We start from the raw sequence: 26,693 nt of genomic DNA on the forward strand, positions 1-26,693 counted from the left end.
TAAGTATAACTAAAGCCAGTTTTGGGACTTTGAGGCCTGAATCATTAAGCTTTCTTTTAAGGCTTTTAATATAATTTTGAATTTTGTTTAGATTGATTGACGCCCGTTCTGATGGTTTAGTTGGTAATCGCGGTGCTTCTGTACCTCGTGGTTGTTAAGGTGATTTCTTGTTAACTGAGTGCGTCACTTCCCAGTGGTTGTTAGCATAGTATTTGGTCCGTATTTTCTGGATTTTTAGTCTTTTTATTGCCACAGCATACCCTCCTTGTGTTTAAAATCAAATAGGTATTCGGGTTTAGATGCTTTAGTCTGGATTAGTTTGCATTCCTTTATTTACTGTCAAATTCTTTTTGCACTTGTGTGCGGGAAATGACGGATTTTTTGCGTTTCGAACTTTGGTGAGTCCGATTATTCATTGCCTTATGATTGTTTTGGTCAAGTTTATAGATTTCAGTACTTTAGTATCAATTAATGCCTTTTAGTTAATTTTGCCCACATAAGCTACATCTGATTTTATCATTTAGTATACTGTTGTTTCACAAATTACTGTCTCTTTTAACTGCTGATGTCCCATTGTTACGGCCCTGTACTCTAAGTTCGATCGGGCGCTGTTTTAGACTGTTTTGTTATTGCCTGGTATACTAGCTGGTCTGCGTAAGCTCTGAAACTTGTTTGCTTGTACTTTATGGTACCTCTGTCTTCATCAGTGACAGTTAGAAACTCTATTTATTACATTAGCTACCTCTTTTTAAAGTTTTTTGCTTTTATTTAGACTTTGTTTTCGAGTCTTTTTGTCACTTTTTAGCAGCCATTGGTGCCTTTAAATGGGTGGTTTTGGGATTATAGCATTGCCTTTGGTAACTTCTTGGATTTGCGCTGATGCGCATATTGCCTCCTTTTTTGTCGTATTCAGAAGAATCAAATGTTTGATAAAAATGTTTATTAATCCGTTGGTTTCGGTAATTGACAGAGGCGTATACTTCGTCATTACACTTTATTTGTTTTCATTGTATCACCCTTTGCGGTCACAATCGTGCTTAATTGCTTTTTTCCCTTGTTTTCTTTGAATACTTAAGCTAGCTTGATTGGTGGACCAAATATTTGCCAATTTCCCTTGATATTATTTCGAACATTTTTATGAGCCGTTGGGTATGCATCAAGTAGATTTTATCATTTAATTGATTTCTCGCCTTGCATTTGTAATGTATTTGCCTAATTACACTTAATGCATTCAACAGTTACGCCAAGATTGTAAGTTTGCCATCATCGGTATCTTATCTACAATGCGAGCCTCATACAGCGTTAGATTTCCTTCCCAAAAGAGCAAATCACGGCAAGTCTCCCATTTCAATTCACTTGCATCAATGTGCAACCAGACTTATACTTCCTCTTCTCGACCTGCAGATCAATGCCATCTTTGGCTTTACATCCACGAAACCTTAAGGTCATTGGCCTGGTCATTTTGACTCTCCAAACCACCGCGCTAGTTCTTCTCATGAGGTACACGCGTCTTCCCTCAGCCACCAACCCCGCCAGTAGCCTCTACCTCACTTCCACCGCAGTATTCTGTGCTGAAGTGTGCAAAGTTGTGGCCTGTTTCTGGGCTGTCTTCGTGCAGAACGGTAATTCCCTCAGAGCGACATCTACCGAATTGCAACGTGAGCTCTTCTCTGCGCCGCTGGAACTTGTCAAATTGGGCGTTCCTGCGGGGCTATACACCTTGCAGAATAATCTGCTCTACGTGGCCCTATCCAACCTTGATGCGGCCACGTATCAAATCACCTATCAGTTGAAAATCCTCACTACGGCTGTGTTTATGGTGGTGATGTTGCGCAAGAGGATTACGATCTCGCAGTGGATCGCTCTATTAATTCTCGTTATAGGAGTTGCTTTTGTCCAGGTGTGCTGCTCTGTTGCCTAATGCTAACTAGTACCCACCCTAAATTAAAACATCTCATCATTTTTTCAACCATGGGTTTATTTTTTGTCCAGATATATTTTTAAACAAATTATGGAAGGAGCTTAAATGTTTCGTCCATAGGTCACGATGCTCATCTCTAAACACTTTCAGATGTGCTCTTTAAATAGTGGATATAAGTAACATACGCTGCAGTAGTCATTTTCATTGTGAGCATAGCACTTGTACGGGTTCGCCTGTTGCGAATGGTGCTGAATTCCGATGTGGCATAATTTCATCTTCACCTTTTTTCTGGTCCGAAATATACCTTTGAAGCTCTCTATTCAGTGGGCTTAGAATCCTGTTCCCTTACTTTCTCCCAATACTGCAAACAAAGGGCAACATTTAAAAGATACCTGTATTGTAGGAGATAAGTGGGCGCATTTAATGGCGCTCTACTAGCAGTTAAGTGAACTAGAACACTATGATTTCACCTTCAATATTGAAAAAACGCCCCCATTATTTGGTTCTTTTAATCCCTCATTTGACGTAGGACTGTTATTGGGGGTGGACAGACCTACATCATCCTTTTTCGCTGTGTTCTAGTAGTGCTGGTTTCTTCCCCTTTCTTGAAAATTGCGGACTCGAAAAACCAGATAATAGTTTCATTCTTATATGACTTATTCTGTTATGCAATATGTGGTGTTAATAATTAGGACGCCAAATCTGACTCACGCAGCCACTTTACCAAGAAAATGAAGGAAGGGGAGCAAGTTTTAATGTGACTAAATAAAAAGCCGATGAAATCATAGGTGGAATGGCCTACTTACCGAGGCACTAATGTCCCAGTTGGTCACTGTCATAGCGTATAAATAACTTCACTGGTACATACCGATGATTAAGGTGGCTGTGAGTGATTACAGGTGCTAAAGTATGAGTGTCAAAAGAATGGTAGCCTTTTGAAGTCAATATAGTTGTATGTTTTGCTTAATAGTGCGGCTGAAAGATTTCCTATTCTACAAAAATTGATTAAGGAGTACACATCCTACACTTATTCTCGTAATCTAGACCTTGACTGGCATTAGGCTTTTCTGCTTTGTTTCTTACACACGCCCCGTACATATATTTGCCTTTTTCTATTAATTGGGTCATGCAGGGGCTTTTTCAGTTAAACAGTCGTCATCGCAAGCAGGAGAAAAAGCATAGGCACAATGCAATCTTGCAATTTTGCCTCGAGTCAGTCGTCCTGGAAGAGGTTTAACTCATGCCTCCATTACTGTAGCTCCCACTTATAGCCTGATTAGGGGATGTCTTTGTTCAATTGACAAGGTGCTTCTTCGTAGGCGAAATACTTTTCTCGATTGACTCTTTCTCTCTTAGCTAGCGCCATCTGCCAACGCAACAGCCAAAACTCCCAAACCACTGCCAGCACACCAGAATACCCTAATTGGTCTCACCGCCGTAATTCTGGCCAGTCTTTCTAGCGGATTTGCAGGAGTCTACTTTGAGAAACTCATGAAGTTCACCGCACCCTCCATTTGGATTCGTAATATTCAACTCGGTGAGTTATTAGGCTTGTGGCACCCACAAAAATAGGCTTCTTTTCCCGTTTTTTCGTGCTCTGTGTCGTATTTTTTTGACAAATCTTGCTATTGCAATACTTGTACCGTTTTATCACTTCTAGTTCTACGGTGACTACCTCTGTCATTCCACGGAGGCATTAAATGATGTGCTTCAACAACTTTTTTGCCTTAAAGTAAGCCTAAATAAATTTGTACTTTAACGGCTTTCATAAGGTCTTTATCTGTGTTGTTGAGGTAAAACAGAAAACAGTTCCTCAACAACAATGCCCTATCAGTACTTTGAAGACAACCCCGTAGATGTCCAATCATCCATCCTCTTAATCGTGCAGGCCGCGTGAAAAGACAGAGTTTAATGGAAAGTCTCCCGATTTCAAAATTGGCAGGTCTGTGTTTCTTCCCAATAGCCGTATGCAGACTGTCGTAGTGTTTCTGAGACCTAAGAGCAAATCACTTTCATTCAGTGCACTTTCGTGCATTTGTTATGCGATTGTTCTCAGGTTATCCTCTTTGTCTAGCCTCTACACAAAACTCGACACGAGATGGTACTGTTGTCACATTATTTTGCCCTGAGTGCATTTACTGTGACACACCTTAGGCGACTTTAAATTGTATCAAATATTTCTGGTCTTCTTAGGTTTCGTATAGTTTGCTATCGTCGTGGTACTCTTGAAGGTGCTGTACAAAGCATTATTACAAAAGCGCATTTATCAACTGTGCACAAGTTGAATGGGCAGCAGGAATGGGCGGAGCTGCGCACCACTGACTCCCAGTGGTTGGATAAGTGGAAGCTTTATTCTGGTGCTTAGTCGCCGTTCTAGTATGGATGCTGCTTTAGACGTTGGTAGTGGTCCACCTCGAGACATGAGCCCTCCTACGACGGTTTTTTGGTAAAGCATGAAAACCTCTAGATTCGCTTACTCCTTGTACATCTTGCTGATTGTTAGCCAAATGTATGAAAGGGATGATGTTTCGCTGCGAGTCCACTTTGCACCTTCTTCGCTTTGGGTGATAGCATTGGCCTGAACTCAAATGTCATTTCAAGATAACTACCAGTACAATTTCTTATCTATTTTTCTCTCCCAACCATATACAAGATTAGCTAATTTTCCTACCCCTAGCCACCTCCTTTTCTATCTCACGTTTGTTTCATGCCTGCCTGTCCTATTTCGTACGTGAAGATGTGAGTGACGAATGACAAGGTGAAAATGAGGACGAGGATTAGGATAGTATAGTATTACCCTTTTTGTCATTCTAAAGGACAAATTTTGCTATAGGAGGCATGCAAAATGAAGCTGTTGCATGATCTCATTTCCCATGCCACCGATTCATTAAGTGCTGCCAACTTTCTCTCAAAAAGGAGCCAATTTTTCGTACACTCAAATTGTATCAGGCGAAATCCAGTGGTACTGGTCTTTTTTACTCCATTTTATGGTTATTTATTGAATAGGTCACGCAATGATATGGCTGAGATGCAATCCAAGCGGTAAATTGCCAAGTTCAACTCCCACCCATTGGTTTGAGCATTGCTGTTGATGTGAGTGGTAGAGTTGTTTACCGCACCAAAAACGATCCGCTAAACTTCAACTAACCAGTCCTAATAACTTATTTTATGTAGCTACAATGATTGGGTGTCAGATAGATCTGTTATTGTGTTTGTTGAGTGCTCTTTGAATCACCTAACACTATCTCGATTTGATGTCGCACCCTGTACAATCGCTAGACACTTCGGCGCACTTCTGCTTTTGTATCAGTAGTGGTTTGTCATTTTTGTGGCGTAGCATGATAACGGTTGGTTCAGAATTGATCAATTTCTGTTTTTGTGGTGCTCTGTTCATGTGGTATAACTTAAACAGTCGACCACTCAGCTTCAGCTCCTTTAAAATTCATTACCATTGCTGATAAACTGTGTAGTTTCTATGTGATAACGTATATTTTTCGCTCTCATAGCAGAAATTTTAATCGTGCCAACCACTTGGTATAACGAGACATTTTTCGTTTGCAGGAATCCTACCAAATTACAGGACTTTTGACTTCATTTTTTCCATACAAGGTTTTCTGTTGTTACATTTACTCATACATTTTAGCTATTGGCTAGCAACTCAAAAGATTTACCATTTAGATCTGATTCGCCCTTGGAAGCCTGCTTTTCTTCGTCATTGATGCTGAAATGCTGATATCCGAGGCATTTCTTTAGGGATTCAAGCGGGTGAAAATAACTCGAAGTAAGGTGCGAGCTTTGAGAAGGACGTAGCAATGCCCACTCAGTGAGTTGCTCTAGTGTTTGCGTAGTGCGACAAACAAATCTAAGATTGGCGCTTGCTCGGAGGAATATTAGCCCTTTACGATCAAATTCGGTCGTTTCTTCCGTAGAGACTTATGCACACCACGTAGAAAACAACGGCAATGCTGACTATTGATGTTTAAATTACAAACTTGGAAATCCACCCGAATAACACCACGCGCCTTGGAGTACACCTTTCATCGCCTTATTTTCACATACACCATTGCTCGAAGTTCCTTGGCGGTGGTGAATTTGTATTCTTCCACCACATCGATGCTCGTATGTCCAAATTTCTTCACATTTACTAATACAAATCGGAAAATTCTAGCCTTTATCAAAGCTTTGTTTATTTCAGCAACCAACCAGTCTGCGTTTATCAGAAGCGGAAATTTGCCTTTGTAGTCACCGTACACTAACTTGTTGGAACTTCCAACCTTGAATGGTTGTTTTTATCATTTATGCATCGATTCTTGAAGACTGGGCGTTTTACGCGCTAAATATTCATAAAGAATTACTACTGTTTATTCGAAATCACTGCGACTGGAGTCTTTGCCGACACAGGTACGATAGACCGCCTTATCGTACTCTACTTGACTTTTTGTGTAGGTATCTGCGTGTTTGGGTTCCAGACCTTCTTTAGTATGAAGCCTTGTTTGTCAACGTCCGGTTCTCTACGCATGCACTACCACTACCATCGTACACAGAAATATTTAGACTGACCTAAGTCATACGCCCCGGCCATTATTCCACGATGGGGACGGCCGTGTGTAGTACCGCTACAGTAGCACACCCTTTTAGAGACGCAATATTCAGGGCTCCTGTAAACGATCCCTTTTGGGTCACGTCATGTCCAAGAACAGAATAGAAGTATTTGATGGCTCATACTCTTTGTACTGTAGAACTTTCACAGAGCATCTCACAGTCAACAACAGGACGGATTAGTATTGTTAAAAATCAGCCACAGCTGAAAAAGGAAGCATGATCTAATCTAGAGATTATGGCAGTTGCTTACCTTTTCAAGCTTTTCGGTGGTCCGTTAGCCTTGTATGCCTTTGCCTAGCCGTGACCGGGAGGAGTGTTGATTTAGTTTTATGCACAAATGATAGAACTAGTTGGATTTTTTAAGTTTCTCCTCTCCTATTTCTTCACGGATGTATTTCTTAATCTTCACAAGGATTTGTGTTTCTTCGTTGTTTTTTAAATTTTATGATGAAAAAACAAGTAGAAGGTTAGCAATGGTTACTGGGTCATCTTGTTTGGCATGGAGAAGCAATGAAGTTGCAGGTTTTCAGTGACCTTCAGAAAAGACAAAACGCGTGATTTTGGCTTCAAGGTAACTAAATTAGGTCGTAGAGTCTTTTTAAATACAAGAAATAGATACATAACATTTATCGAGCTAGCAGTTGGTACAAGTTATCACCTTTTTTTTCATTCCCAGCGGGATGCGGAGTTGGGGAATTCAACTTATTTGAGACATTTTGCCTCCAGGCGTAAGAACAAAGTCCCAGACACCTCATTTTCTATTTCACTTGCATTGACCAACTCTCTGTCCATGACTTTGGGAACTATTGCGATGGGGTTATGGAGTGTGAAAACCAGAACGAGGATGAAGGTGGGGATGGGATTGATGAAGCAGCGTCTCCCTTCCTTGCATCCTGAAGCGCGAAATTTCTCGTGTTGAAGTTCTGCATGATCATACGAGGGGTGATGTATGAAGAATGAGGTGTTGCATGGTCTCGTAAAACTGGGACTGACTTCTGATTCGCTGAATCGTGCTGGGTGTTATTGAAAAGGACGTTAATGTTGCAAATCGCTTGGTGTGGGGTGAATTTTAAAAGGTAAATGTTTGGTCTACAGCAAGTAACCAGTTCCGTCTCCTGTCCGTCCTGCACAAAGCAAGAGTGGTCGTCTGCGAATGAAGTGGAACCCTAGAAGTGTGGCGTGTCTACCAGTGGATTCATGGGGGATGACCAATGACGTCTCTAAAATTCTAAAGTTGTTTCTCATTATAAATCAGTTTATCAGCCACTCATCAAGCAGTGTGTAATGTATGTGCTTTTTCTGATGTGAAGTGGGTAACAAATTGATATTCTTTGAAGCCGACCACCATTTTTTTATGCCAGGCATGTGGCACGCATTTGCTTAGTATCTTCCAAGTCCTTTCCTCAATTGATGCAGGTGTAAGCGAATTGTTTTATCGTCCGCTTTAAGCATTATTTAAAGTTATTATTAAAGTTCTAGTCTCGGATCGCCTTAGTCAATAATGACGCTTCGTGCTCCATGATTAGGAATAACGGTCCCTTGCTAACTTTGTGGTTCTTCATCTGGTAAATCATCAATGGAATTAAATTATTTGAACTATTTCTGGGTATGGATTTAACTACTGCTCCTTTTCCAAATGCCACATGTCAAATTTAGCGCAAATCCCCTAAGCTCTGAGGTTGGGTTAAACTCCCTTTTAAAGCAGGCAAACTAGGACATTTGTCAAGTTCAGTTGACACCAGGAAACAAGGGGTGAAAAGTAGGCAAAAATTAGTGCAGCGTGTCTGCTTTGAATGTATGTCTGGGTATAGTCGCATCCATTTTACAATCTTTTGCAAATTTCGAGTCATGACAGTCTTCTATACCGGAAGCTGCAAGACTTTTGGAGTGCAGATTTATTCCTTTGGGGTCTGACGTGTTAACTTAAACCAGAAACACCAGCTGCCATCTTCATGTTGAACCTTTTTGACAGGTTTTTGGGGCTCCATTTTGGCCTTCATTGGTGTCTTTTTGACTGACGGTCATGTCGTTATGCGGGATGGATTCTTCCGTGGCTACAACTTGTTTGTGGTCATTGTCGTTGCTCTACAGTCGCTAGGTGGACTCTGCGTTGCAGTGGTAATCAAGTACGCTGACAACATTCTCAAGGTCTTCGCCACGTCCATTTCCATCATCTTCTCTTGTCTCGCCTCCTACTACCTCCTCAATGACTTTCAACCTAACTGGTATAACTTTCTTTGTGGAATCGATGCCCTTTTTTTAAATGAGACGTTTCGTGGCTTAACGACTTTACAGTTCTGATGATAAAAGTTCTATCGAAGCGGCTTTTTCCATTCCATCCTTCCAGACCAATCACTCAATTTGGCCATTTATTCTCTTATTCATGATACAAACACGTCAAATTTGGTGCCATATCATTAAAAGCGGTGCCGAATGCACTTCTCTTCTTCACTTGGGCCTTCTGCTCATTTAAAAGTGTTAACCTTGACGTTGTAGAATGTCAATCGAGGTGCTATTTCGAAATCGGCTTTGTGGAATTTCACTGTGGTTACTGTTAGTTAATCTTCAAGCTGGTCTGTTTTTGACAACTTCTCCGTAGGCAAGTAGTGGCAAGCCTTCCCCCAGTAGTATACATGTGATGTTCCAGCTATAACCTAAGTCTTCTAGTGTTATTAATTTGATTATCGCAACTTTCTTGCATTGCCAAATTAGGCCTTTGCTTTTCTAAGCATTTAAGATCCTGTAGTCATGTGATCTTATAATGCTTCTGCGAAGAAATCCCAACACAAAGTAGGCGCAAACAATACCCGTTTAAACAGTTTTTATGCTACTTTAAACTGAAGTGGTTAGCAGTCTTAGGTGCCAACGACAATTTGTAATTCTTATTTTTTACACTGGTTACAGGTATTTTGCGATCGGAACGATAGCTGTCTTGAGCGCGACCGCTTTGTACAATTTGGGCGGACGAGAGAAACCACCTCCATCCGAATTACCCCTCACTACCAGCAAAGATTGAGATTCTTCCCCTTTTATGCCTTCTCGCCGCCGCTACCACCTGATGAGGCCCACTTGTCTTTCCACCTAGTCTTTTATGGGATACGATTTCAATGTGGAGTATTTATGCACTGCAAGTAGATGTCACTTCTTTCGATCGGGAAAGTGGGGAATAGGGAGTGATGCTTTGATGTTTTTTAAGAGAAACTTCAGTCATTTGGGGGAACAATGCCAGTGGTTAGCCGCAGGCTGATGAGACGTTTTGGTTCTATGGGCGGGTTTGCATGCAAATCTGAATTGGTTTCTCTCCAGCAGTGCGGGTGAGCTGCGCTTCCTTTCATTTGTGAGCGTCCGGATACCGCCCAATTTGGTTGAGAAATCATGCTAACTTTTGTACGGCGTAGGCCTCTGGAGGTCCACATGATTCGCATGGACGTAAACGGTGCGTCAGCCTCTCAAGATAGTTATCAAGGTACTAAGGGGAACGGAAGTTTATGTCGTAGTCACCGGATGGGGAGGGCGGTGCGTTATTCCAAGATGCGTTGCTATGGCGTCCATCAATGAGGCGGTATGGGAGCGCAAAGCACGCTTTCGAAATTGCCGCTCCTATGACCAAAAGAGATTAATTCGAATAACCGCAAAATATTGCACTTTAAAGTTTGTTTCTTTGTTAATTTGAAGATGTATTGACATCCTCTTCAGAGCTGACCGCCTTGCGTAATGCATGTTTGTTTGTATGAACCTTAAAGATAGAAATGGAACTAACCGCAATAAATTCGTGATTGAGCCCTCAGTATCGGTCACCAAGGCAAAAAAAAAACTATAATTTGCCAAAAATTGTAGTTATCTGCAAAATTGTCACATTTCACTCGTCTCAGATCAAAGATATAAAGCTGATGGTGGAAGGGCAAAATAGTGGGAGAATTGCAGCGCCCCGAGCCTTTCCTAAAGACGAAAGAAGACAATACTCGGGCGGAATAGGGAAGGTGCTAGGACTACTGACATGTCCAGCAAGCCGGTTTTACTTGGTGAGGCACAATGGCCAAATCAAAAGTGGCCTCTTCCAAAACCGCGAGTGAAATATACAACGTATCGCACGAGTGTCTCCTAAAAAAGATTCACATGCATGCCACTTTGTGGAAAGTTGACTGCTTAACTCTCAAGTGTTATGTCTTCTTTCGTCTTCGGGGAAGACTCAGGGGGGTTCACTAGCTTGGACTCAAAAAATACAGCAACTCTGGATTTTCGGTTGCAGACAGTACGTTTACCGACTTGATGGTATTGTAGCGTCCCGAGACTTCCCTGAAGATGAAAGAACACAATACTCTGGCGGAACATATATATTCAGCGCAGAGTTGGTTTCTGGGCTACTGGCATGGCCCGAAGGCCAGCCCACCCGACGTAATGCCAAGGCCAATTCAAAAGTGGCTCCTCGCCAATACCGAGGGATAAACAACCATCGTATTACAGCGTGGTAACTCTCTTATGCCAATCACTTGATTTCTGGTTAAACGATTCGGACGTTTGCTATATTAATTACGGCTTGTTTAAAAGAGACACAAAAGGAAAAGAAATAGCGTCTCATTTATTTCAGTGCAACATGCTCCAAGTATTCTAACTAAATTTTTTAAATAATTACAGTCTGATTGGATTGCACAAATAAGCTTCAGTGAAATATTCTCATCATATATGGCAGCCAAAGTTAAGATATTAGTTAGAGTGTCAGATTTAGTTAATATGCATCTTTATTTATATGGACTCGCGATTATGCGTTTATTTTGACTAGGAGTTCAAGTGTCCCTGTTGTGTTTTTTGAATCCTGCAATGTGGTAGAATTTATCAGTTGAATTGCTCAGAATTACATCCACATTTACTCCTTTATTCAGTGAAACTTTATATTCCTGCCTTTGATCGTCGGTATAGGTCTGTGTACCTAGGTCCTACCATTCGTTGTACTATTATTTTATATTGTTGTGCATTTCGTGAATAACTGCTACTTTAATTTGCAATTTACGACCACATTGAGGGTTTAATAATTTAACAGTCTTAGTGTTATGTATTCGGAAGAGCGAAAGAAGCTAAATCGGCTCTCTCGTAAGGCTTCCAACACCTGTGGAACCAAAAAACGCCTTCTGAACAGCCGTCTGGCTGGAAAATCCTCCCTTAAGGGCCAAAAACATCCTAACAGTAACGGCGTTCATTTGTCTCGTTCCACAACTTCGAGACATCTCGACTTTCCTCTCGAATTTTTCAAGTCCTGTGCTGAAATTAACGCAGTCAGTCCCTTCTCCGGAGAGGGCATTAGCGTGCTACAGAAACACCTCTATCAAATCACCACCGCTCTTGTGCAGAATGCCGTTCGTAACATGGAACAGAATCGGCGCGGTACTCCCCACATCTCCGATATTGATTCTGCGGCTCTGGCAATGGGTATGGACATTCCCTATGGTGCAGCTACCGGTGAACTTATTCCGGTGAGAACTAGCGGACGCAACGCTGCTCCTGGAGTGGGTGGAAAGATGATTCTAATTCGAAAGGACAAGGAGGTGGATATTAAGACCCTTCTGCGACGTCAACCCACTCCTGTGGTCTACGACATCAGTCTAGTGGGTGGGTTTGTTGTTATTACTATAGTTTGTCAATTTTTAATTTGAATTTTTTCGTTTTCGGAGCTAGTACTATTCTTTCTCTTCGGTAGTGCATTGGTTGGCGATAGATGGGGTCCAGCCGGCCTCACCGCAGAACCCACCACCAGAGTTTCTGCGTCGAATGACAATGCTTTCGGGTACCCAGACACCGAAGGCGATTTGTACAGCCCTAAACCCCACTTTAAAAATTGACGACACGCAGCAGCCGTCTGTTGACGCAAAGACTGATAAGAACAAAGCGGGGGATGATCGGGCTTCTCACCCGCGGGTTATGCAAGCCCTTCATGTCGAAGTGAGGAATTGGTTTAGTTATCTAATGGATTCTGTTTCATCTGTCTATAATTCTATACATCGTTTGTTAGTAGATTTTTATCTCTTTAGCCAAAAACTAGCTAAAAAGTCTATCGCTAAGTCAGGATTATTGCCATCTTAAATTTGGCGTTGCAATTTTGCATTCGGGTGTTTCTTTTTGTGATATGGGTCTATACTTAGGTTATTAACTGCTTTATATATCAGCATTATAATTCAGCCTTTGTAGTCTCAGTGAGAACGAGACATTAATTGGACCAGTAGGTGTGTTTTCTGTTAGGTGTTAGGGCGCATTCTTTATGCTCCATTATCCGCTCCCGTACCTTCGGTTAACGTTAGCAATTCACCCATTCTGTCTAAGCATGAACTACCATACTAATCCGAATGGTTATCTTCTAGATATTGATCTGATTTACAAAATCAACGTGTATGATATTATCAGGCAATTGAGAATATTACCCTGATATCATACTTCTGGACGGTACCTTTAGCAAAAGCCGCGTTGCGTGCTCTACAAAACACACCTAACTGAAAATTAACCAAGCAACTGTCTTTATTGATCTGTACTAGCACTTGTCATTAACCATTAAATAATCCATGAATGGTTTAGCTCTCTTTTACGTATGGGTCAAATTCTCGTTTGCAACACATATTTCCCTTCATCAAAGCTTAGAGCAGCCTTTCAAAGGAAGTACTTGATTGATTTTGAAAATGCACTGAATTTTGTTTGAATAAGTATGGCTCGTCTTTTATTCAATCCGCTTGCTTTTCACATCCCAAGACTAGGAGGAGTAGTGTGACAACTCCTAACTACAGTGAGTGGAATTTTTTATTCTTAAAGTCGTACTTAATTCATCACTTTGTACCTTCCCCTCTTCAGCGACGTCCACAAGAAGTAAGTCAAGAATTGATGCTCTATTTTCGGGAGCTCACTGAGGCCTGCGTCGGGGCCAACGAGATCCGTCGGCGAGACGCTCTGGAGAACGCCACTCTAGATACCGGTCTGCAGCCCCTCGTGCCCTACCTAGTCACCTTCATTGCTGAGGGTGTAGGTGTCACTCCTCCTCTTCCCATCCTGCTGTCTTCGTCTTTTCTACTCTCGTTCTCCGTCTAGATCCGACTGAATGCAATAAACAGCAACCTGGCTATCCTTATCTACCTGGTTCGTCTAACTAAGGCGTTGGTTGACAACCCCAACGTCTCCCTGAAGGCCTACTTGCAGAGCCTCGTGCCGGGCATAATCACTTGTAGCCTCTGTCGCCAGGTCTGCGCTAAACCCATCACCGACAATCACTGGGCGCTGCGCGACTTCGCGGCTAAGCAGCTTGTCGCCATCTGTAACAAGTAGTGGCCTCCACTCCATTTTTCTAAGCGTGTTTATGATGTAAGAAGTAGCGTTACTTATCGTCTGGAGCTATTCATTAGCTGTTGTATTCACGTTTACATTGAAGTAATTCTGCCTCACTTCTCCTCTTATTAGATGTTTAGCTCTCTGAGGTAATAAATCTTGTGATGAATGTTTTGCTCATGTTGCATTGCAGCATTTGGTTTTCTCGATAATTTTTTAACTTTGACTTTTGATCATCTTTTAAACTGGTTTTTTTTGTCAACGATGATACAGATTGTGATGCATTGAGTGCCAGTTTATTTTGCCTTTTGGTAAACCTATTAATAGTTGGAGTAAAATTTTCTACTCAGTCGCTCGGCATTATTCAAGTAGCCTCAACCCATATATCTTATTGAGCGTCAAGCTCTAAACACTATTTTACTAAGCTTTCGATTCTCTTAGGTAATATCGCTTTCGTTGACGTTTTGTCTTATTGTTTCACCTAGTCCTTTAACAGTGCATGAATGTCACCACTTCGAAACCACTCCTTTTTTGTGTGGTTATTACTCCTCGATTCGATTTTCATATTTGGAGAGCTTTTGAATGTGACTAAAGTTAAAGTTCCAAACTTATTTCGTAAATTTCCTAAAGGTACTTGCGTCTTGCTCCCTCCTCCCTTCCCACCTTCCCCATTCCGACGGCTGTTTTCCAGTCTCTGAAGTTATTTTTTGTGGAATTCTTTTTGTCACGGGGAATCCTGTCAATAGTTCAGCTTGGAAAAGGAGGGTCCTCTTTTCTTCCATAGTTTGCTCTAGTGTACCTCTACATGCGTCCATGTTGTCTTCCCCTTGACTTTTCGCCGTCCAAAAGGCGCTCTGATCGTGGTCTCACGAAGCGTCCATTGCGTGTTTTGCTTTCTTTGATTATTTTCAAAGTGTAGACGCTGTTATCAACTTTTTGTGAGTATTTGAAGCAACCTCTAATCGAATCCGTTTTGTCTCCCTGCGGTATATTTGTTAACTTGGAAGTCCTCTTTGAAACCATTTTTGCTGTGTTGCTTGCTGATCGATTTAAAGGGGATGTTTTTCTCGTCTGCTAAATAATTTCACCTTGTAGGCTGAAACCAGCCTCTTCTGTTGGAGCGACTACATACCTAACGCCGTTTTTCTTTCCTTCGAAATAATCGTGTCAGGAATACCACATAGCAAAAGTTCCTTTTCTTTCGTCAAACTATCCAAGAATTAAGTGTCTGATTTTCGCTGGATAATTGCTAGCCTACATAGATGGTTGTTTTCGATCTTTTAAATTTGTTTTTGTAAGAAGGTTTTACTGGTTCACGTCCTGCGTTTTCAGCTCTCATGTTCGGCTCTAAATTGCTCCTTTCTCCCAGCATAATGGATTCCACTTTCTATTTTTAATAGACATTGTTTTATCAACATCTGGTCTTCCTTAAGCGCAGATAAGAGTGGCCTATTTTTTCAATTCTACACGTCATAATTTGCAATTTCTGCCGAGCTATTTGCTTCACATTTTGCAACAATGCAATTTGACAACCTCCTCGTCCTCGGATTGACAGGATCCGTTTTGTGTATGTTCGTCGACATCTAATGATGCGGACGTTTTTGTTCTTGTCGCTCTTCCATCATACTTTGATTTAACCGTGGACAATTACTCTGTAGTAAGGAACTCGATGGCTTCACCGACTTTAACCGCCACATTTTGAGGGATATCTTACCTTCTCTTACTGTAAATCTCATATTTCCGTTCGTAAAATTTAGTTCAGTTCCACCGCACTTTTTTCCGTAAACTGACATTTTGACCAGATGCCTTCTTGTAAACGTTAGCTCAAAATAAATACTAGGGCCTCTTGCCTATTTATTTGCTCTTCTTACCTCCAGATACAATACATCATGCAACGGTCTCTACAGTCGCATAACACGCGAGCTCTACCGCGTGCTGTCCACTTGGATTGAGGGCAAATCGGCGGCTACTTCGGACCACTTTTCTACTTCCACCTCCTCTGCTGCCACTACCTCTGCCGCCACCGACAACACTGACCACTCTTCTTCCACCACCCCCACCGACCCTACACGCAAGGAGATCACAGGGGTGCCTCGAGTTTCCTTGGGCATGGCAGTAGACTCTCTCAATACTCTCTACGGCACCCTCACCTGTATTACCGAGTTTGGTGGTAATTGCCTTCGCATGCTTGTCTTTCCTCGCCTACCGGCGCTGTGCAGACGCCTCACTCGTATGACCACTGCTTCTGCTTCCAATACTCCACAATCCACCGCATCTGTGTCGAACCCAGCGGAGATGGTGGTGGTGATGGACCAGGAGGGCTTTCAGCAAACGTTCAACGCCTCTTCCGCCACCACTCTACTTTCCAACGCTGAGATGAGATCGCTGGACTCGCTTAAGAAACTCATGAATGTGAGTGGCCAGTTAGTCCACCTCAATCTGTTGTAGCCATTTTTGATTGGCCCACCGATTATGTCATGCAGACGCGATTCGTGGGCCTATTGGCGGAGTGGCGTGTAAGGCAGAATCTGCCAGTGACGCCGGAGGCCTATAAGGCGGACTACGGAGTTATGGCGTCGTGTCTTTTCGCGTCGGCGGCACAGGCAGACCCACCGCGACCTCATGCCACTCCCGCGGGAGCACTCATTGTGACTAAACCACAGCCCCCCCTCAATGTCTCTCGCTAGTTGCATAATTCCTTCTCTCGGCTGATCCAAGACGACCTGTACAAAGTTACCTTTATGTATTTCACAATCATGCCTGTTACCCGTTTTGCCCTGCTTTAAAGTAGTGGCAAGCTTTTGCAATGCAGGGTCGCAACTGAGTATTGTTTGTGTTTGTTCTGCTGGGGTTCCATGGGTTTCTGCACGAAGTGTTGTATCCATGCCTAATTGTCAGTTAGAGGGGGAGGGGGGAGATCCGAGTTCCTCTGACTCCCTGTTTTTACTTTGCCGGTGGGATTCGGGTTTTGTTCGGTTGAGCTGATTACCCTAGCCATCCGAAAGGCGTCTTGGTCTGGCACGCGGGGGCTGGAGCGCTTCTAAGGCGGACGGAAGGTCTCATTGAAAGTCGAAAGAGCAATTTTTGGGGTTGTGGGGTCTGAAAGCTCATCAACTCAACTGTTAGGGCAGTCCATTTAAGGCGTCATACCTGCGACTTAATAAAGATCCACAAATCGACAGCATTTTTCGGTATATTCTATTACTTTGGGCTTTTTGGCGGCAGACAGGGATGTAAAATTACTGCTCAATTGACATAGTTTCCAAAAACTGTAACAGACTTAAATTACTGGTTGCAACTTTTATTTTTCCCTTGAGTGCATTACAACTTATGCGTTTAATTTGCAGTGTCCGAAAATTATTTTTGCAATTGTTAGAATTAGGAAGGCTTTTTAAACGAAACACATATATCAAAATTCCGTGTTTGTTTAAATTGCTATACTTCGTCATGAGCTGTCCCACCATCGGCACTCGGTCAAATCGCTGCCGCTGGGTAGGGCCGTCTGAGTTGTGGTGGGTGCTTTGATCGTTTTGGTACTAATGGACTTTATCAAATTCGGCTTTACGCTTTTGCCTTTATCGCGCAGAAGCCGTGTACCTAACTCGGTGCAATTCAGTTTCACTGAGAAATTGATTGTATTTAGCTTTCCAGACAATTCTGTGGGTTTTTTCCACTCTACCTGTCCCATTATTTTTACAGATTTACATTCGTTAAACCTGCAACGAAATGTCCATCTTAAAGATCCATGCCCGTCAAATCTTCGACAGCCGCGGAAATCCCACTGTTGAGGTTGATCTGACCACCTCCAAGGGGTTGTTTCGAGCTGCCGTTCCCTCCGGTGCCTCCACTGGTGTACACGAGGCAGTTGAACTCCGCGATGCCGACAAAAATGCTTACATGGGCAAGGGTGTCCTCAATGCTGTTAAAAACGTCAATGAAGTCATTGCTCCTGCTCTCATAAAGGAGAAATTCGTCGTCACCGACCAGCAGAGAATCGACGAGTTTATGATCAAGTTGGACGGATCACCAAATAAGGGTAAGTGGAAAACTTTTTGGTATGCTTTATTCTGCCCTTAACCACCCCGTTTAAACTGTTTAAGCCCTTGCTTTCTAGGCAAGTTGGGGGCCAACGCCATCTTGGGTGTTTCTCTGGCCGTCTGCAAGGCGGGAGCTGCCGAGAAGGGTGTGCCACTCTACCGCCATGTCGCTGACTTGGCTGGTAACAAGGATGTCGTCCTTCCCGTGCCCTCATTTAACGTGCTCAACGGTGGCAGCCACGCCGGAAACAAGCTGGCTATGCAGGAGTTCATGATTCTGCCAACCGGTGCCAAGAGCTTCAGCGAGGCCATGAAGATGGGCACTGAGGTCTACCATCACCTCAAGTCCGTCATCAAGGGTAAATACGGTCTTGACGCCTGCAACGTTGGTGACGAGGGCGGCTTCGCTCCCAACATCCAGGACAATATGGAGGGTCTTGAGCTCCTCAAGACCGCCATTGATAAGGCCGGCTACACTGGCAAGGTCAAGATCGGCATGGATGTGGCCGCCTCTGAGTTCTACCAGGACGGCAACTATAATTTGGACTTCAAGAATCCTAAGGCGGCTGCCTCTTCCATCGTTTCTGGGTCGAAACTGTCCGACATCTACTCGGAGATGATTTCCAAGTATCCCATTGTCTCAATCGAGGATCCCTTTGATCAGGATGACTGGGCCGCCTGGACTGAGTTTAATGCCAAGGCTGGGATCCAGGTTGATAGATTTTCTTTATTCGTGAGCATGCATTAAGGTGTAAAAATAACGCGTTCTTGCCCGCTTCAGATTGTTGGTGACGATTTGACTGTGACGAATCCAGAGCGTGTGCAGCAAGCCATCGACAGGAAGGCTTGCAACGCCCTCCTGCTGAAGGTTAATCAAATCGGCTCGGTGACGGAGTCTATCAAGGCTTGCAAGATGTCGCGCGCTGCCGGCTGGGGCGTAATGGTGTCGCACCGCTCGGGCGAAACGGAGGATTCCACAATCGCTGACATCGTTGTCGGTCTCCGTACCGGGCAGATCAAGACTGGCGCGCCATGCCGCTCCGAGCGCCTGGCTAAGTACAACCAGCTGCTGCGTATTGAGGAGGAACTTGGCCCCAAGGCCGTTTATGCTGGCGAGCACTTCCGCAATCCTTTGTAATCGTCATCGACGGTATCTTTCTTGCTGTCGTCTGGCTCGATCGTCGTAGATTTAAATACGTTGCCCCCGCGTTTATTATTACTCCCCTTTTTCGACAGCAGTAATGATTTGTCGAATTTTTTAAATTAAAATTCCTCGAAGTTCTACATAGCGTTTTTCTCCATTCTCGTTGTAATTGGTGGTTGGTGAGGTTTATAAACCGGGGTTACTTTTGGAGCTACGCTTGGTTAGCGAACCACTGGCCTGTCCCATAAAGTGAAGCATTTCTGTTGTCGTGTGGCAGTTCTCTTATGGGAAGCCTCGATTCTCACGTCGCATCTGAGAGGCGCTCGGTTACTTCTAATACGTTGAGGAGGCTTTGGGTTTGGGGAGACTGGCGATCTCTCTGTCCCTTGCTTAGCCCAGTGAGGTATTCATTGCGAATTCGGCCGTCTACTCCCGGATTCTGTGATGTATAAGACGAAGCAGAGCAGTGTGTCCTCTGAGACGCCGATGTGACTTAGACGTATCGTTTGTCCGACGGTGTGTGAATTGAACCACTACATCTGCATCGCCTGTCAGTAACATGATCGCTGCTTATCACTCCATGCCCGGCCAAATTAGATGCTTTAGCTTGTCCTGCGTCCCCTTTGTAAGTTGAAGGTGGATGAAATATGCATTTGTAAGGTGCAAAAATGGATTCTACTGTTTCTTTTTTGCCAGAGGCTGCATTCATAGAGGAGGTCAGAAGTTGCAACCTTTAAAAATGCAAAATTCGGACGATATTTAGGATGGATGCATTCATAAAACCATTTTGCCTGAAGAACAAACTCGTGTGAATGGTTTACTTTTTGAGACAGACGGTTGAGTTTTGTGTATCAACGTGTAAAGTCAATGACCGATTATTCTTGTGTCCCCACTGCCAGCACAAAATTGTTCTGCTAGGAATGATCCAGGTGCTCCACTGACCGCACAGAGTACGCGCTTCTACAGTGAGCTTTTAATTACCATCCAACTGGTTGGCGTGGCAAATACCAGCCCTTTGACTGACTGAAAGCTAACGGGTAAAAGGTTGTTTTCATTGCCTTGTAATAGAGGCTGTGATCAATGTCCTACCCTGAAGCTTAGCAGACTTCGGCCCCAAAGTAGAGAATGAAGATGAACAACTTATCAGTCAAACCCATGTGAAATATCACCCTTGCAATATTCTCTGCTGTTTTGAGGATATACGTCGGCGTTGTGTTCGATGCGAATCGCAACACACCCCAGGCTGTTTCAAAATCGAAAATCCGTCACCGCTCAATTGCAAGCTTTTATTTCAACAGACACTGATCCATAAGGATTGTTTTACTGATTTCCCATGAATCAATGCTAAGTCCCCAGGACTACTTCGTTTCAGCGTGTCCCGCTCCCCAACCACTCGTATCGGTCGGACAGTCCCAAAGACCATATATCCAGTAGATTTCAAATAAGTATTCTAATAGTTGGCATAGTGCATTGAAGTGACGTGTAACCTGGTGAATATCGATTTTTTTCATCAACGACTTCAGAGTGTAACCACGATCGACTAAGATCGATAAGTGGCTGTGATATCGATTTTTCGGGTACTATAAATAGATGCTCAAAATGCCCACTTGTTCCAGTTACATTTTAAAGAGAGTATATAACTTGTAAAGTATTCTAGTTATTCAACTGTTGAACGGGTTCCCAAACGGGCAACATAGATGCTACTTGGGCTTAAATGCCTGCAATACAAAGAAATAATGTCGTAATGATTAATATGCATGACACTGGCAACGGTGCAGGCACCAACTTAGCCAAATTTGCATACTCTCATCGAACGTGATGTCGGCAAGTCACGCCATACGGTGTGGCATGGAGTGTCAAAAATACAGCCAATCGTATTCCAAAAGACCCCAGCCGAGTGACCTTGAACAGTCACGTACAGCAAATTGGACCAATAGGCTCACGCCATCGAGTTGCAATCACGTAGCAAAAAAGATTTTCCATCATCTCGCATTGCAAATGGGAGCAAGGAATTTTTCACAGTGCTCACACAAAATATTTGATGCGACGTATCAAATAGTTAAAATTTGTTTTGCAATCTTTTGGTATGCTTGCTCTGCTTAACTTCGCACTAATCCACCCATGGCAGCGAAATATTACGGCCCTCCCCATTTAAAGTAAATGTTTATGCGAAAAGGGCTGACCTAGCAATTTAAGTGCATGAGAATATGATCGAAGCTGCATGGAGTTGTAGCACCATGCCTGTCAGAACCTTGCTTCAAACTGAAAAACATTTTAATCGTTAATGGTTTGAATGGCGTACGCAGTAGATTGGATCAATGGATCCAAACAGACGTGATTTTAGTGACCTGCAAATTCATCCACAAATGTGGCAAAGTTGTGGTCTCCAATACTTATTGGCTCTGCGGCTTTTTCGCATTTTCGTGCCTAGTTTTTATGGAAGGTAAGCTCTATTTGCCTAGATTCTAAATGGGTTGCCCCACCCGAAACCAGATAAATGGTCGCTACATCAACCATCACTTTTGGTTAGGCAAGCATCGGTCACTTTTCGCTGAAGCGTTAAAATGGGGTGGCTTTAACCTTGCACAATGGAGGCAAACATTCCACCCTATAAGATATTCGCGGGTAATTTCGTGCAATATCCGTGATCCGGGTAGGAATGACATTCGTCGGAAAATACGAATTATACATGAACTTGGTTTTCTCTTTGTTTTTCCCATTTGCGCACATGCCCTGACTGTAGGTTGAGTGTAATGGTTGCATAAATTTGAGGGTTAGGTAAACCCCAATTCCAGGTCATGACCGCGAGGTTGCCGTAGCAACGTCGGCACGCAGGCATTAGCATTCAAGGGTTAGAACATATACGCTGATTAGACGTACCATTACGAATATATAAAACATTTAAAAATAACTTGTATGCAAACAAGAAGTTATTAGAAGGACTGAATTGTTTAAAGGTGTCATCAAAAGTTTTTTGCAGAGCAGTTAAACGAATCAAAAATGTGCTTAATCGATCAAGGGATAAAACGATTGGCTGGTGCAAGATGAGGTGGACGCATCCCATACCTACAGCTGACCACCAAGCGGCGAATAAAATTTGAAGCGGTCAATGAAAAGCCACAGTATCACAAGTTTGTTTGAATGCACCTTTTAGGCGGGAGGCGATCAGTGAACACAAATCTCGCTACGGAACAGTAGTCACCCCTTCGGGAGGGGAACGTGCGTAACACTCATCACTGCACCCCTTTCACAATATTACCAATACACAATACCTCTTTTCCTAATCAGTCCATGCGTTCCAAGGGAACGAAGGCCAAAGTGGGAGAATTAAACACCAGTCCTATCACATCCAATACCCTAAAGAGTCAATGAAATCTGGAATTTCTGTACTCTCAAGAGCTTTTTTATCCTTAGATCGACATTCTACTTTACTTAGGTGAATTAAAATAAGCCTTCCATGTAGCCACGCCTGAATATTAGAACCAAACCTATTTGACCACATATTATTCTAACATTTCCCTGTTGAAGGAAAACGGTTGTGTGACCTTTAGAACGGCTTGCTTTAGATGAAACAGAATCTGACCTGACATTTTTTTGTAGTTGAAGTGAATAACCAAACGCATTTTAGGGAATGGTTTGGAAAAAAATTGATAAAAGTCTGGAGCAGTCAAACTATGCGAGACACCGCCAGCATGAGGCTTTAACGTGACCACGTCGAGGGCATTTACCTTTGACCAATTACGGCGAGAGTTCAGAGCTAAACCTGTCCCTAAAAGCACTCCTAGGCCCTCCGATAGGTGAAACGAGACAGTTGTGAACAGCGGCCATTGCATCCCGTGTGCATATGTGCGGGTGCGTTCGTGCCATACAGATATGGGTGGGTGAAGGGAGGACCAGCCACTGGATTACTCATTCAACACACCTCCTGGATGTGACAGCGTCAACCACCAATCACATTCCCATAAATGTTAGTCCAAAAGAGCGTTCAAAAAGTACTGTACACAACCTATTTATCAGCATTTGAGATCAGAGCAGTCATGCTGGAGTTGCGGGGTCAGTGAGTGTGTAATTCCCGATCGTATAGAAACAACATAAACGGCGTTTGTTAGGGTTATGGTTAACGCCAGGAATTTTGACGCAAAACAGGCATTTTGGATGTTGCTATTGAAGAAGTTCGACATCTGGTCGCGATTTTTAGTGGGAATAAGATGTTAAAACTAGCTGCCCCGGCGATAAATGAAAGTGCTGCGAGAATTCTACCACGTTTCTATATTTTCTCTGTCACTTGTTTCTCAACACCTAAAATGCAGCTGCAGTAGTTTGTCTACTTAATACAAACAGTAGGTCATTTTCCAATGGCTAGGCTTAGGAGATGCACGTGAGGTAACGCTAAAAATGCGATAGATGCGCTTTCTATAATCATATTTTGTGACAAAGGGGATATTTTTAGAATGAAAATAACTCCATTATGGTTACGATTATAGTGGTTATCAGAATTACGCGTTTGTTTCAACACATAAATCCTGGGTGTTCGAGTATTTTTGCTAATTTAATACCCCAGTTACGACAATAACCTTTAATTGTGCTCAATAGCAAGAAAATCCTCAGTAATCTCCGATTAGTTGCCAGGGTTTGAATTTCACTATGAGTGCAAAGACACCTGAATAAACCATGCCAGAAAAATTAATGGCTAGACCCGACATCAAAAATGGACCCGACAGTGTGTGTGCCAAAGGTCGATTCTGAAAAAAAGTTCTTGCAAGGATTCACAAAGCCTGAACAAATGCGACCGTTTCACCTGAGCATGTAACCAAAATTAGTGCTGTAAAAGATTCCCACTCAATGGTCTTATTGTTGAGAAACAAGTGGCTCCTTGAATCTACCACAGGCGAAATTGCTAACAAGAGGGTGAGCCCTGGAATGATTTACAGTGATAGTATTACTTCAACAGGATAATTTTGGTAGCCAAAATTCACCTGTTGCTACCTCTTCCCCGACTCTATAAAAACATTTAATTTGCCTATTTTCTTAATAATGGGAGCCTCCAGCTCTCTCAATAGAGGTCTACTCGTGCTCCCTTAATAATTGAGTCACTAAATCCCTCTACCTGCTAATCATCGAGCTGGTTTAAAAATCGCCTTGTTTAGAACCAAAGTCTAGCTATAGCTTATGCATAAATGCGTAAAGCATTGATAGGTGATTAACCAAGGGAACGATATGTCCGAAACTTGGGGCGTTACAATATCCCCATAGATGAAAGCGCAGTTCAAATGGTCGGTGTACTATGACCGATGCATGGCATTCCCTGGAGTCATGCATTCAAGATTTAAAATCTCTCGGGTTTGTATTGATGACAAATGTTTTACAGTTGATCTCGCATACCGGCTTCATTGAGACACTACAAGGAATAACGCTGTTGGATACGTTCGGCAGGCGAGAGTGTACTTGCAGCTGCTAGAAGCGAAAGCAATTCACAGTTCTCCAGATTTTATTATGCGCGTATATTGCCGAGCTTGAGACACACTAACATGATTTTAGGAATTGCATTTAGAGGAGAAAATCGCCCAAGTAAAACAATCGACGTGTTTTTCCATAAATCAAATGGAGTGAGAGGAAACCTCCGAACTGGGGTTGGGGGAGGAAGGGACATTGTCACAGGACCTGTAATAGTAAGGCCAGTCGTGAAAAACTCTCCCAACATTATTTGCAGACCCACTCCATGCATAAGTCACAAAATTTTATTCAAAAGTTCAAGAAGACCTCCCTCTACCGTCATTTATTAGCATCAAATGAAGATTTTTCTACTTGTGCAATATCGGCGCAATCATACACAGGCTATCATCGCATCAAATGATGCAATCCCCACGGTGACTTACTGCACTGAAATGGCGAAGATCGCCATCTGTGTTACGAAATCCGATTTTATGAGCAGAATATACGATTAGAAGAAACACTTTCTCATTGTATTATACGTAAAGACTTATTGGTAACTTTAACGCATGCCAGCATTACCCAGATGCATTTTATAAAAAGAGAGCAATAGCACCATCCCACTATTTGCAAAGCTTTATTTTATAGAGTAAAAAGTTTTAGCCGAAGATTTCGTTCACAAGAAATTGCATTTGGTTGAATTTGGACCCTACTGAGAAAAAACGACTGGTCCCAAATTTTAAAACGTCATAACTTTAAAGTTTCGTTTCGGTTCACTCTGACTAAGGCTGATTTGCTGTTATCGCTTCTCCACCACCGTCACCACTGTCGCCGCCGCCAACACCATCACCACTACTATTCATTTTATTTAAAAACGTATCAAAATACTCCACTTATGCACATGCCTTCCAATGGCACATAAAATGGGCAATTGATCCTATTCAGTACTCAGAATGGACGAGCAAATACTTTTAAGTGCAGTGTTTAACCGAAATTAACATTATCAAATTAACCATTTAAAATGGAATCACACTACTGAGTCTGCCGTTACGAAGTGATAGAGGGCAACAACAATTCAACAAAGTAGTGGCAAATATGAAATGAACCCGCCTTAGACTACTGACCTGCCATGAGTATTGCAATGAATTTAGCAAAATTGCGCAGTCTTCGTTTCTTTCTCACAAACAGCTTTAGGACACCCGTCAATCACGTGATTACCTAACCAGCAAAATAGACACAAGGCCATCTGAACACGACGTTCAGAAGACGGGGAAGGGGAGGCTGTGTAAAAGCAGGATGACAAATATTCAACGCCCTTTTTTGCCTCCGCCGAACGGTAACCACGCCCGTGCTATAGCGCCCTGTTTACACTTTAAAGTCCCCATTCTTCCCCAATGCCATAGTAAGTAGTGCCAGCATGAAGAATTTACTTTAGCGAGCAGAAGGGATGGAGGACTATAGGCGAGGCCGGAAGGCCAAGGTGACGGGCGCAAATCCATATCGTAGCAACTGAAGAACTTGTGCGGTTAAATATGTGGTTAAGAAAAACCTCAAAACATTACAATACCACCTACATTCCTCAACTTCTCCCTACGTTGATGGTAAAACTGCTTCACGGCTGGTAGGCTTTACGATGTCCTTATATATGAAACACACTACGGGGCCAAAAATGAACAATTTGAGCCTAACAAGTTAGAACACCTCCTTTTAAATAGTATATTTTAAGAATTTCTTGTATTTGAATCAGTCTTAAAGTCTGGAGTTCCCACCTTGTCATCTTCTCCCTGCCCCCAATCCTACATCTTTTTGATAAAGCTAACTGAACAAATAAGATTTTTGTTAACAGTGGAAATACCAAACTATTTTCCCCCTGTGACACACGCAAATTTAAGCACTTTACTTCACATAAAACATGAATGAGCCTCACAAGCTCCTTTTTTCTTTCTATAAACCCATCCATTCCCTTCGAGATCGTTAGAAAGTAGGGTAAGACTGTATTATGAAGTATCCAGAAAGGCTGAGTGGATAAGTCTACACTGATGACTTTTAATGGTGTGAGACCTCAACCACCTATATTCAAAAAATGCTTTACTCTACCTAGGGATTGGTTAATTGCCAAAGCGGTATACTTGATCCTGACCTTGAAAAAAGAACATGATCAATTCACAGCGTACTTTCCTATCATTCATTCTGTGGATGTTTCCCGGCGTCATCAAAGCAGCCTCGACCTACTAAAACGTTCTCTCCGTCACACCTCAGC

The 26,693-nt window shown here is 42.7% G+C and overlaps 4 protein-coding genes across 4 annotated transcripts; 3 read left to right on the forward strand and 1 right to left on the reverse strand. All coding sequences in view use genetic code 11, as the record gives it.

Moving 5' to 3' along the window:
- Positions 1 to 1,408: 1,408 nt before the first annotated feature.
- Positions 1,409 to 4,286, forward strand: EGR_07683 (UDP-N-acetylglucosamine transporter; the record flags this gene model as incomplete). Its single annotated transcript, XM_024496932.1, has 3 exons — positions 1,409 to 1,900; positions 3,278 to 3,458; positions 4,126 to 4,286. The coding sequence occupies 3 exons, from the start codon at positions 1,409 to 1,411 to the stop codon at positions 4,284 to 4,286; spliced, it is 834 nt and encodes a 277-aa protein (XP_024348637.1).
- Positions 4,287 to 8,554: 4,268 nt separating this feature from the next.
- EGR_07684 (UDP-N-acetylglucosamine transporter) lies at positions 8,555 to 9,539 on the forward strand (the record flags this gene model as incomplete). The annotated part of the gene is made up of 2 exons (XM_024496933.1): positions 8,555 to 8,748; positions 9,428 to 9,539. 2 exons carry the CDS (start codon positions 8,555 to 8,557, stop codon positions 9,537 to 9,539), a joined length of 306 nt encoding a protein of 101 aa, XP_024348638.1.
- A 2,032-nt stretch (positions 9,540 to 11,571) lies between these two features.
- On the forward strand, positions 11,572 to 18,997 carry EGR_07685 (Enolase; the record flags this gene model as incomplete). The annotated part of the gene is made up of 9 exons (XM_024496934.1): positions 11,572 to 12,127; positions 12,216 to 12,457; positions 13,355 to 13,522; positions 13,589 to 13,818; positions 15,700 to 16,234; positions 16,306 to 16,470; positions 17,564 to 17,858; positions 17,937 to 18,571; positions 18,641 to 18,997. 9 exons carry the CDS (start codon positions 11,572 to 11,574, stop codon positions 18,995 to 18,997), a joined length of 3,183 nt encoding a protein of 1,060 aa, XP_024348639.1.
- A 307-nt stretch (positions 18,998 to 19,304) lies between these two features.
- On the reverse strand, positions 19,305 to 25,932 carry EGR_07686 (hypothetical protein; the record flags this gene model as incomplete). The annotated part of the gene is made up of 3 exons (XM_024496935.1): positions 19,305 to 19,442; positions 24,386 to 24,457; positions 25,864 to 25,932. The coding sequence occupies 3 exons, from the start codon at positions 25,930 to 25,932 to the stop codon at positions 19,305 to 19,307; spliced, it is 279 nt and encodes a 92-aa protein (XP_024348640.1).
- Between the last annotated feature and the right edge of the window lie 761 nt (positions 25,933 to 26,693).

This window comes from Echinococcus granulosus, assembly GCF_000524195.1.
Source record: "Echinococcus granulosus chromosome Unknown EG_S00084, whole genome shotgun sequence".
Lineage (NCBI taxonomy): Eukaryota > Metazoa > Platyhelminthes > Cestoda > Cyclophyllidea > Taeniidae > Echinococcus > Echinococcus granulosus.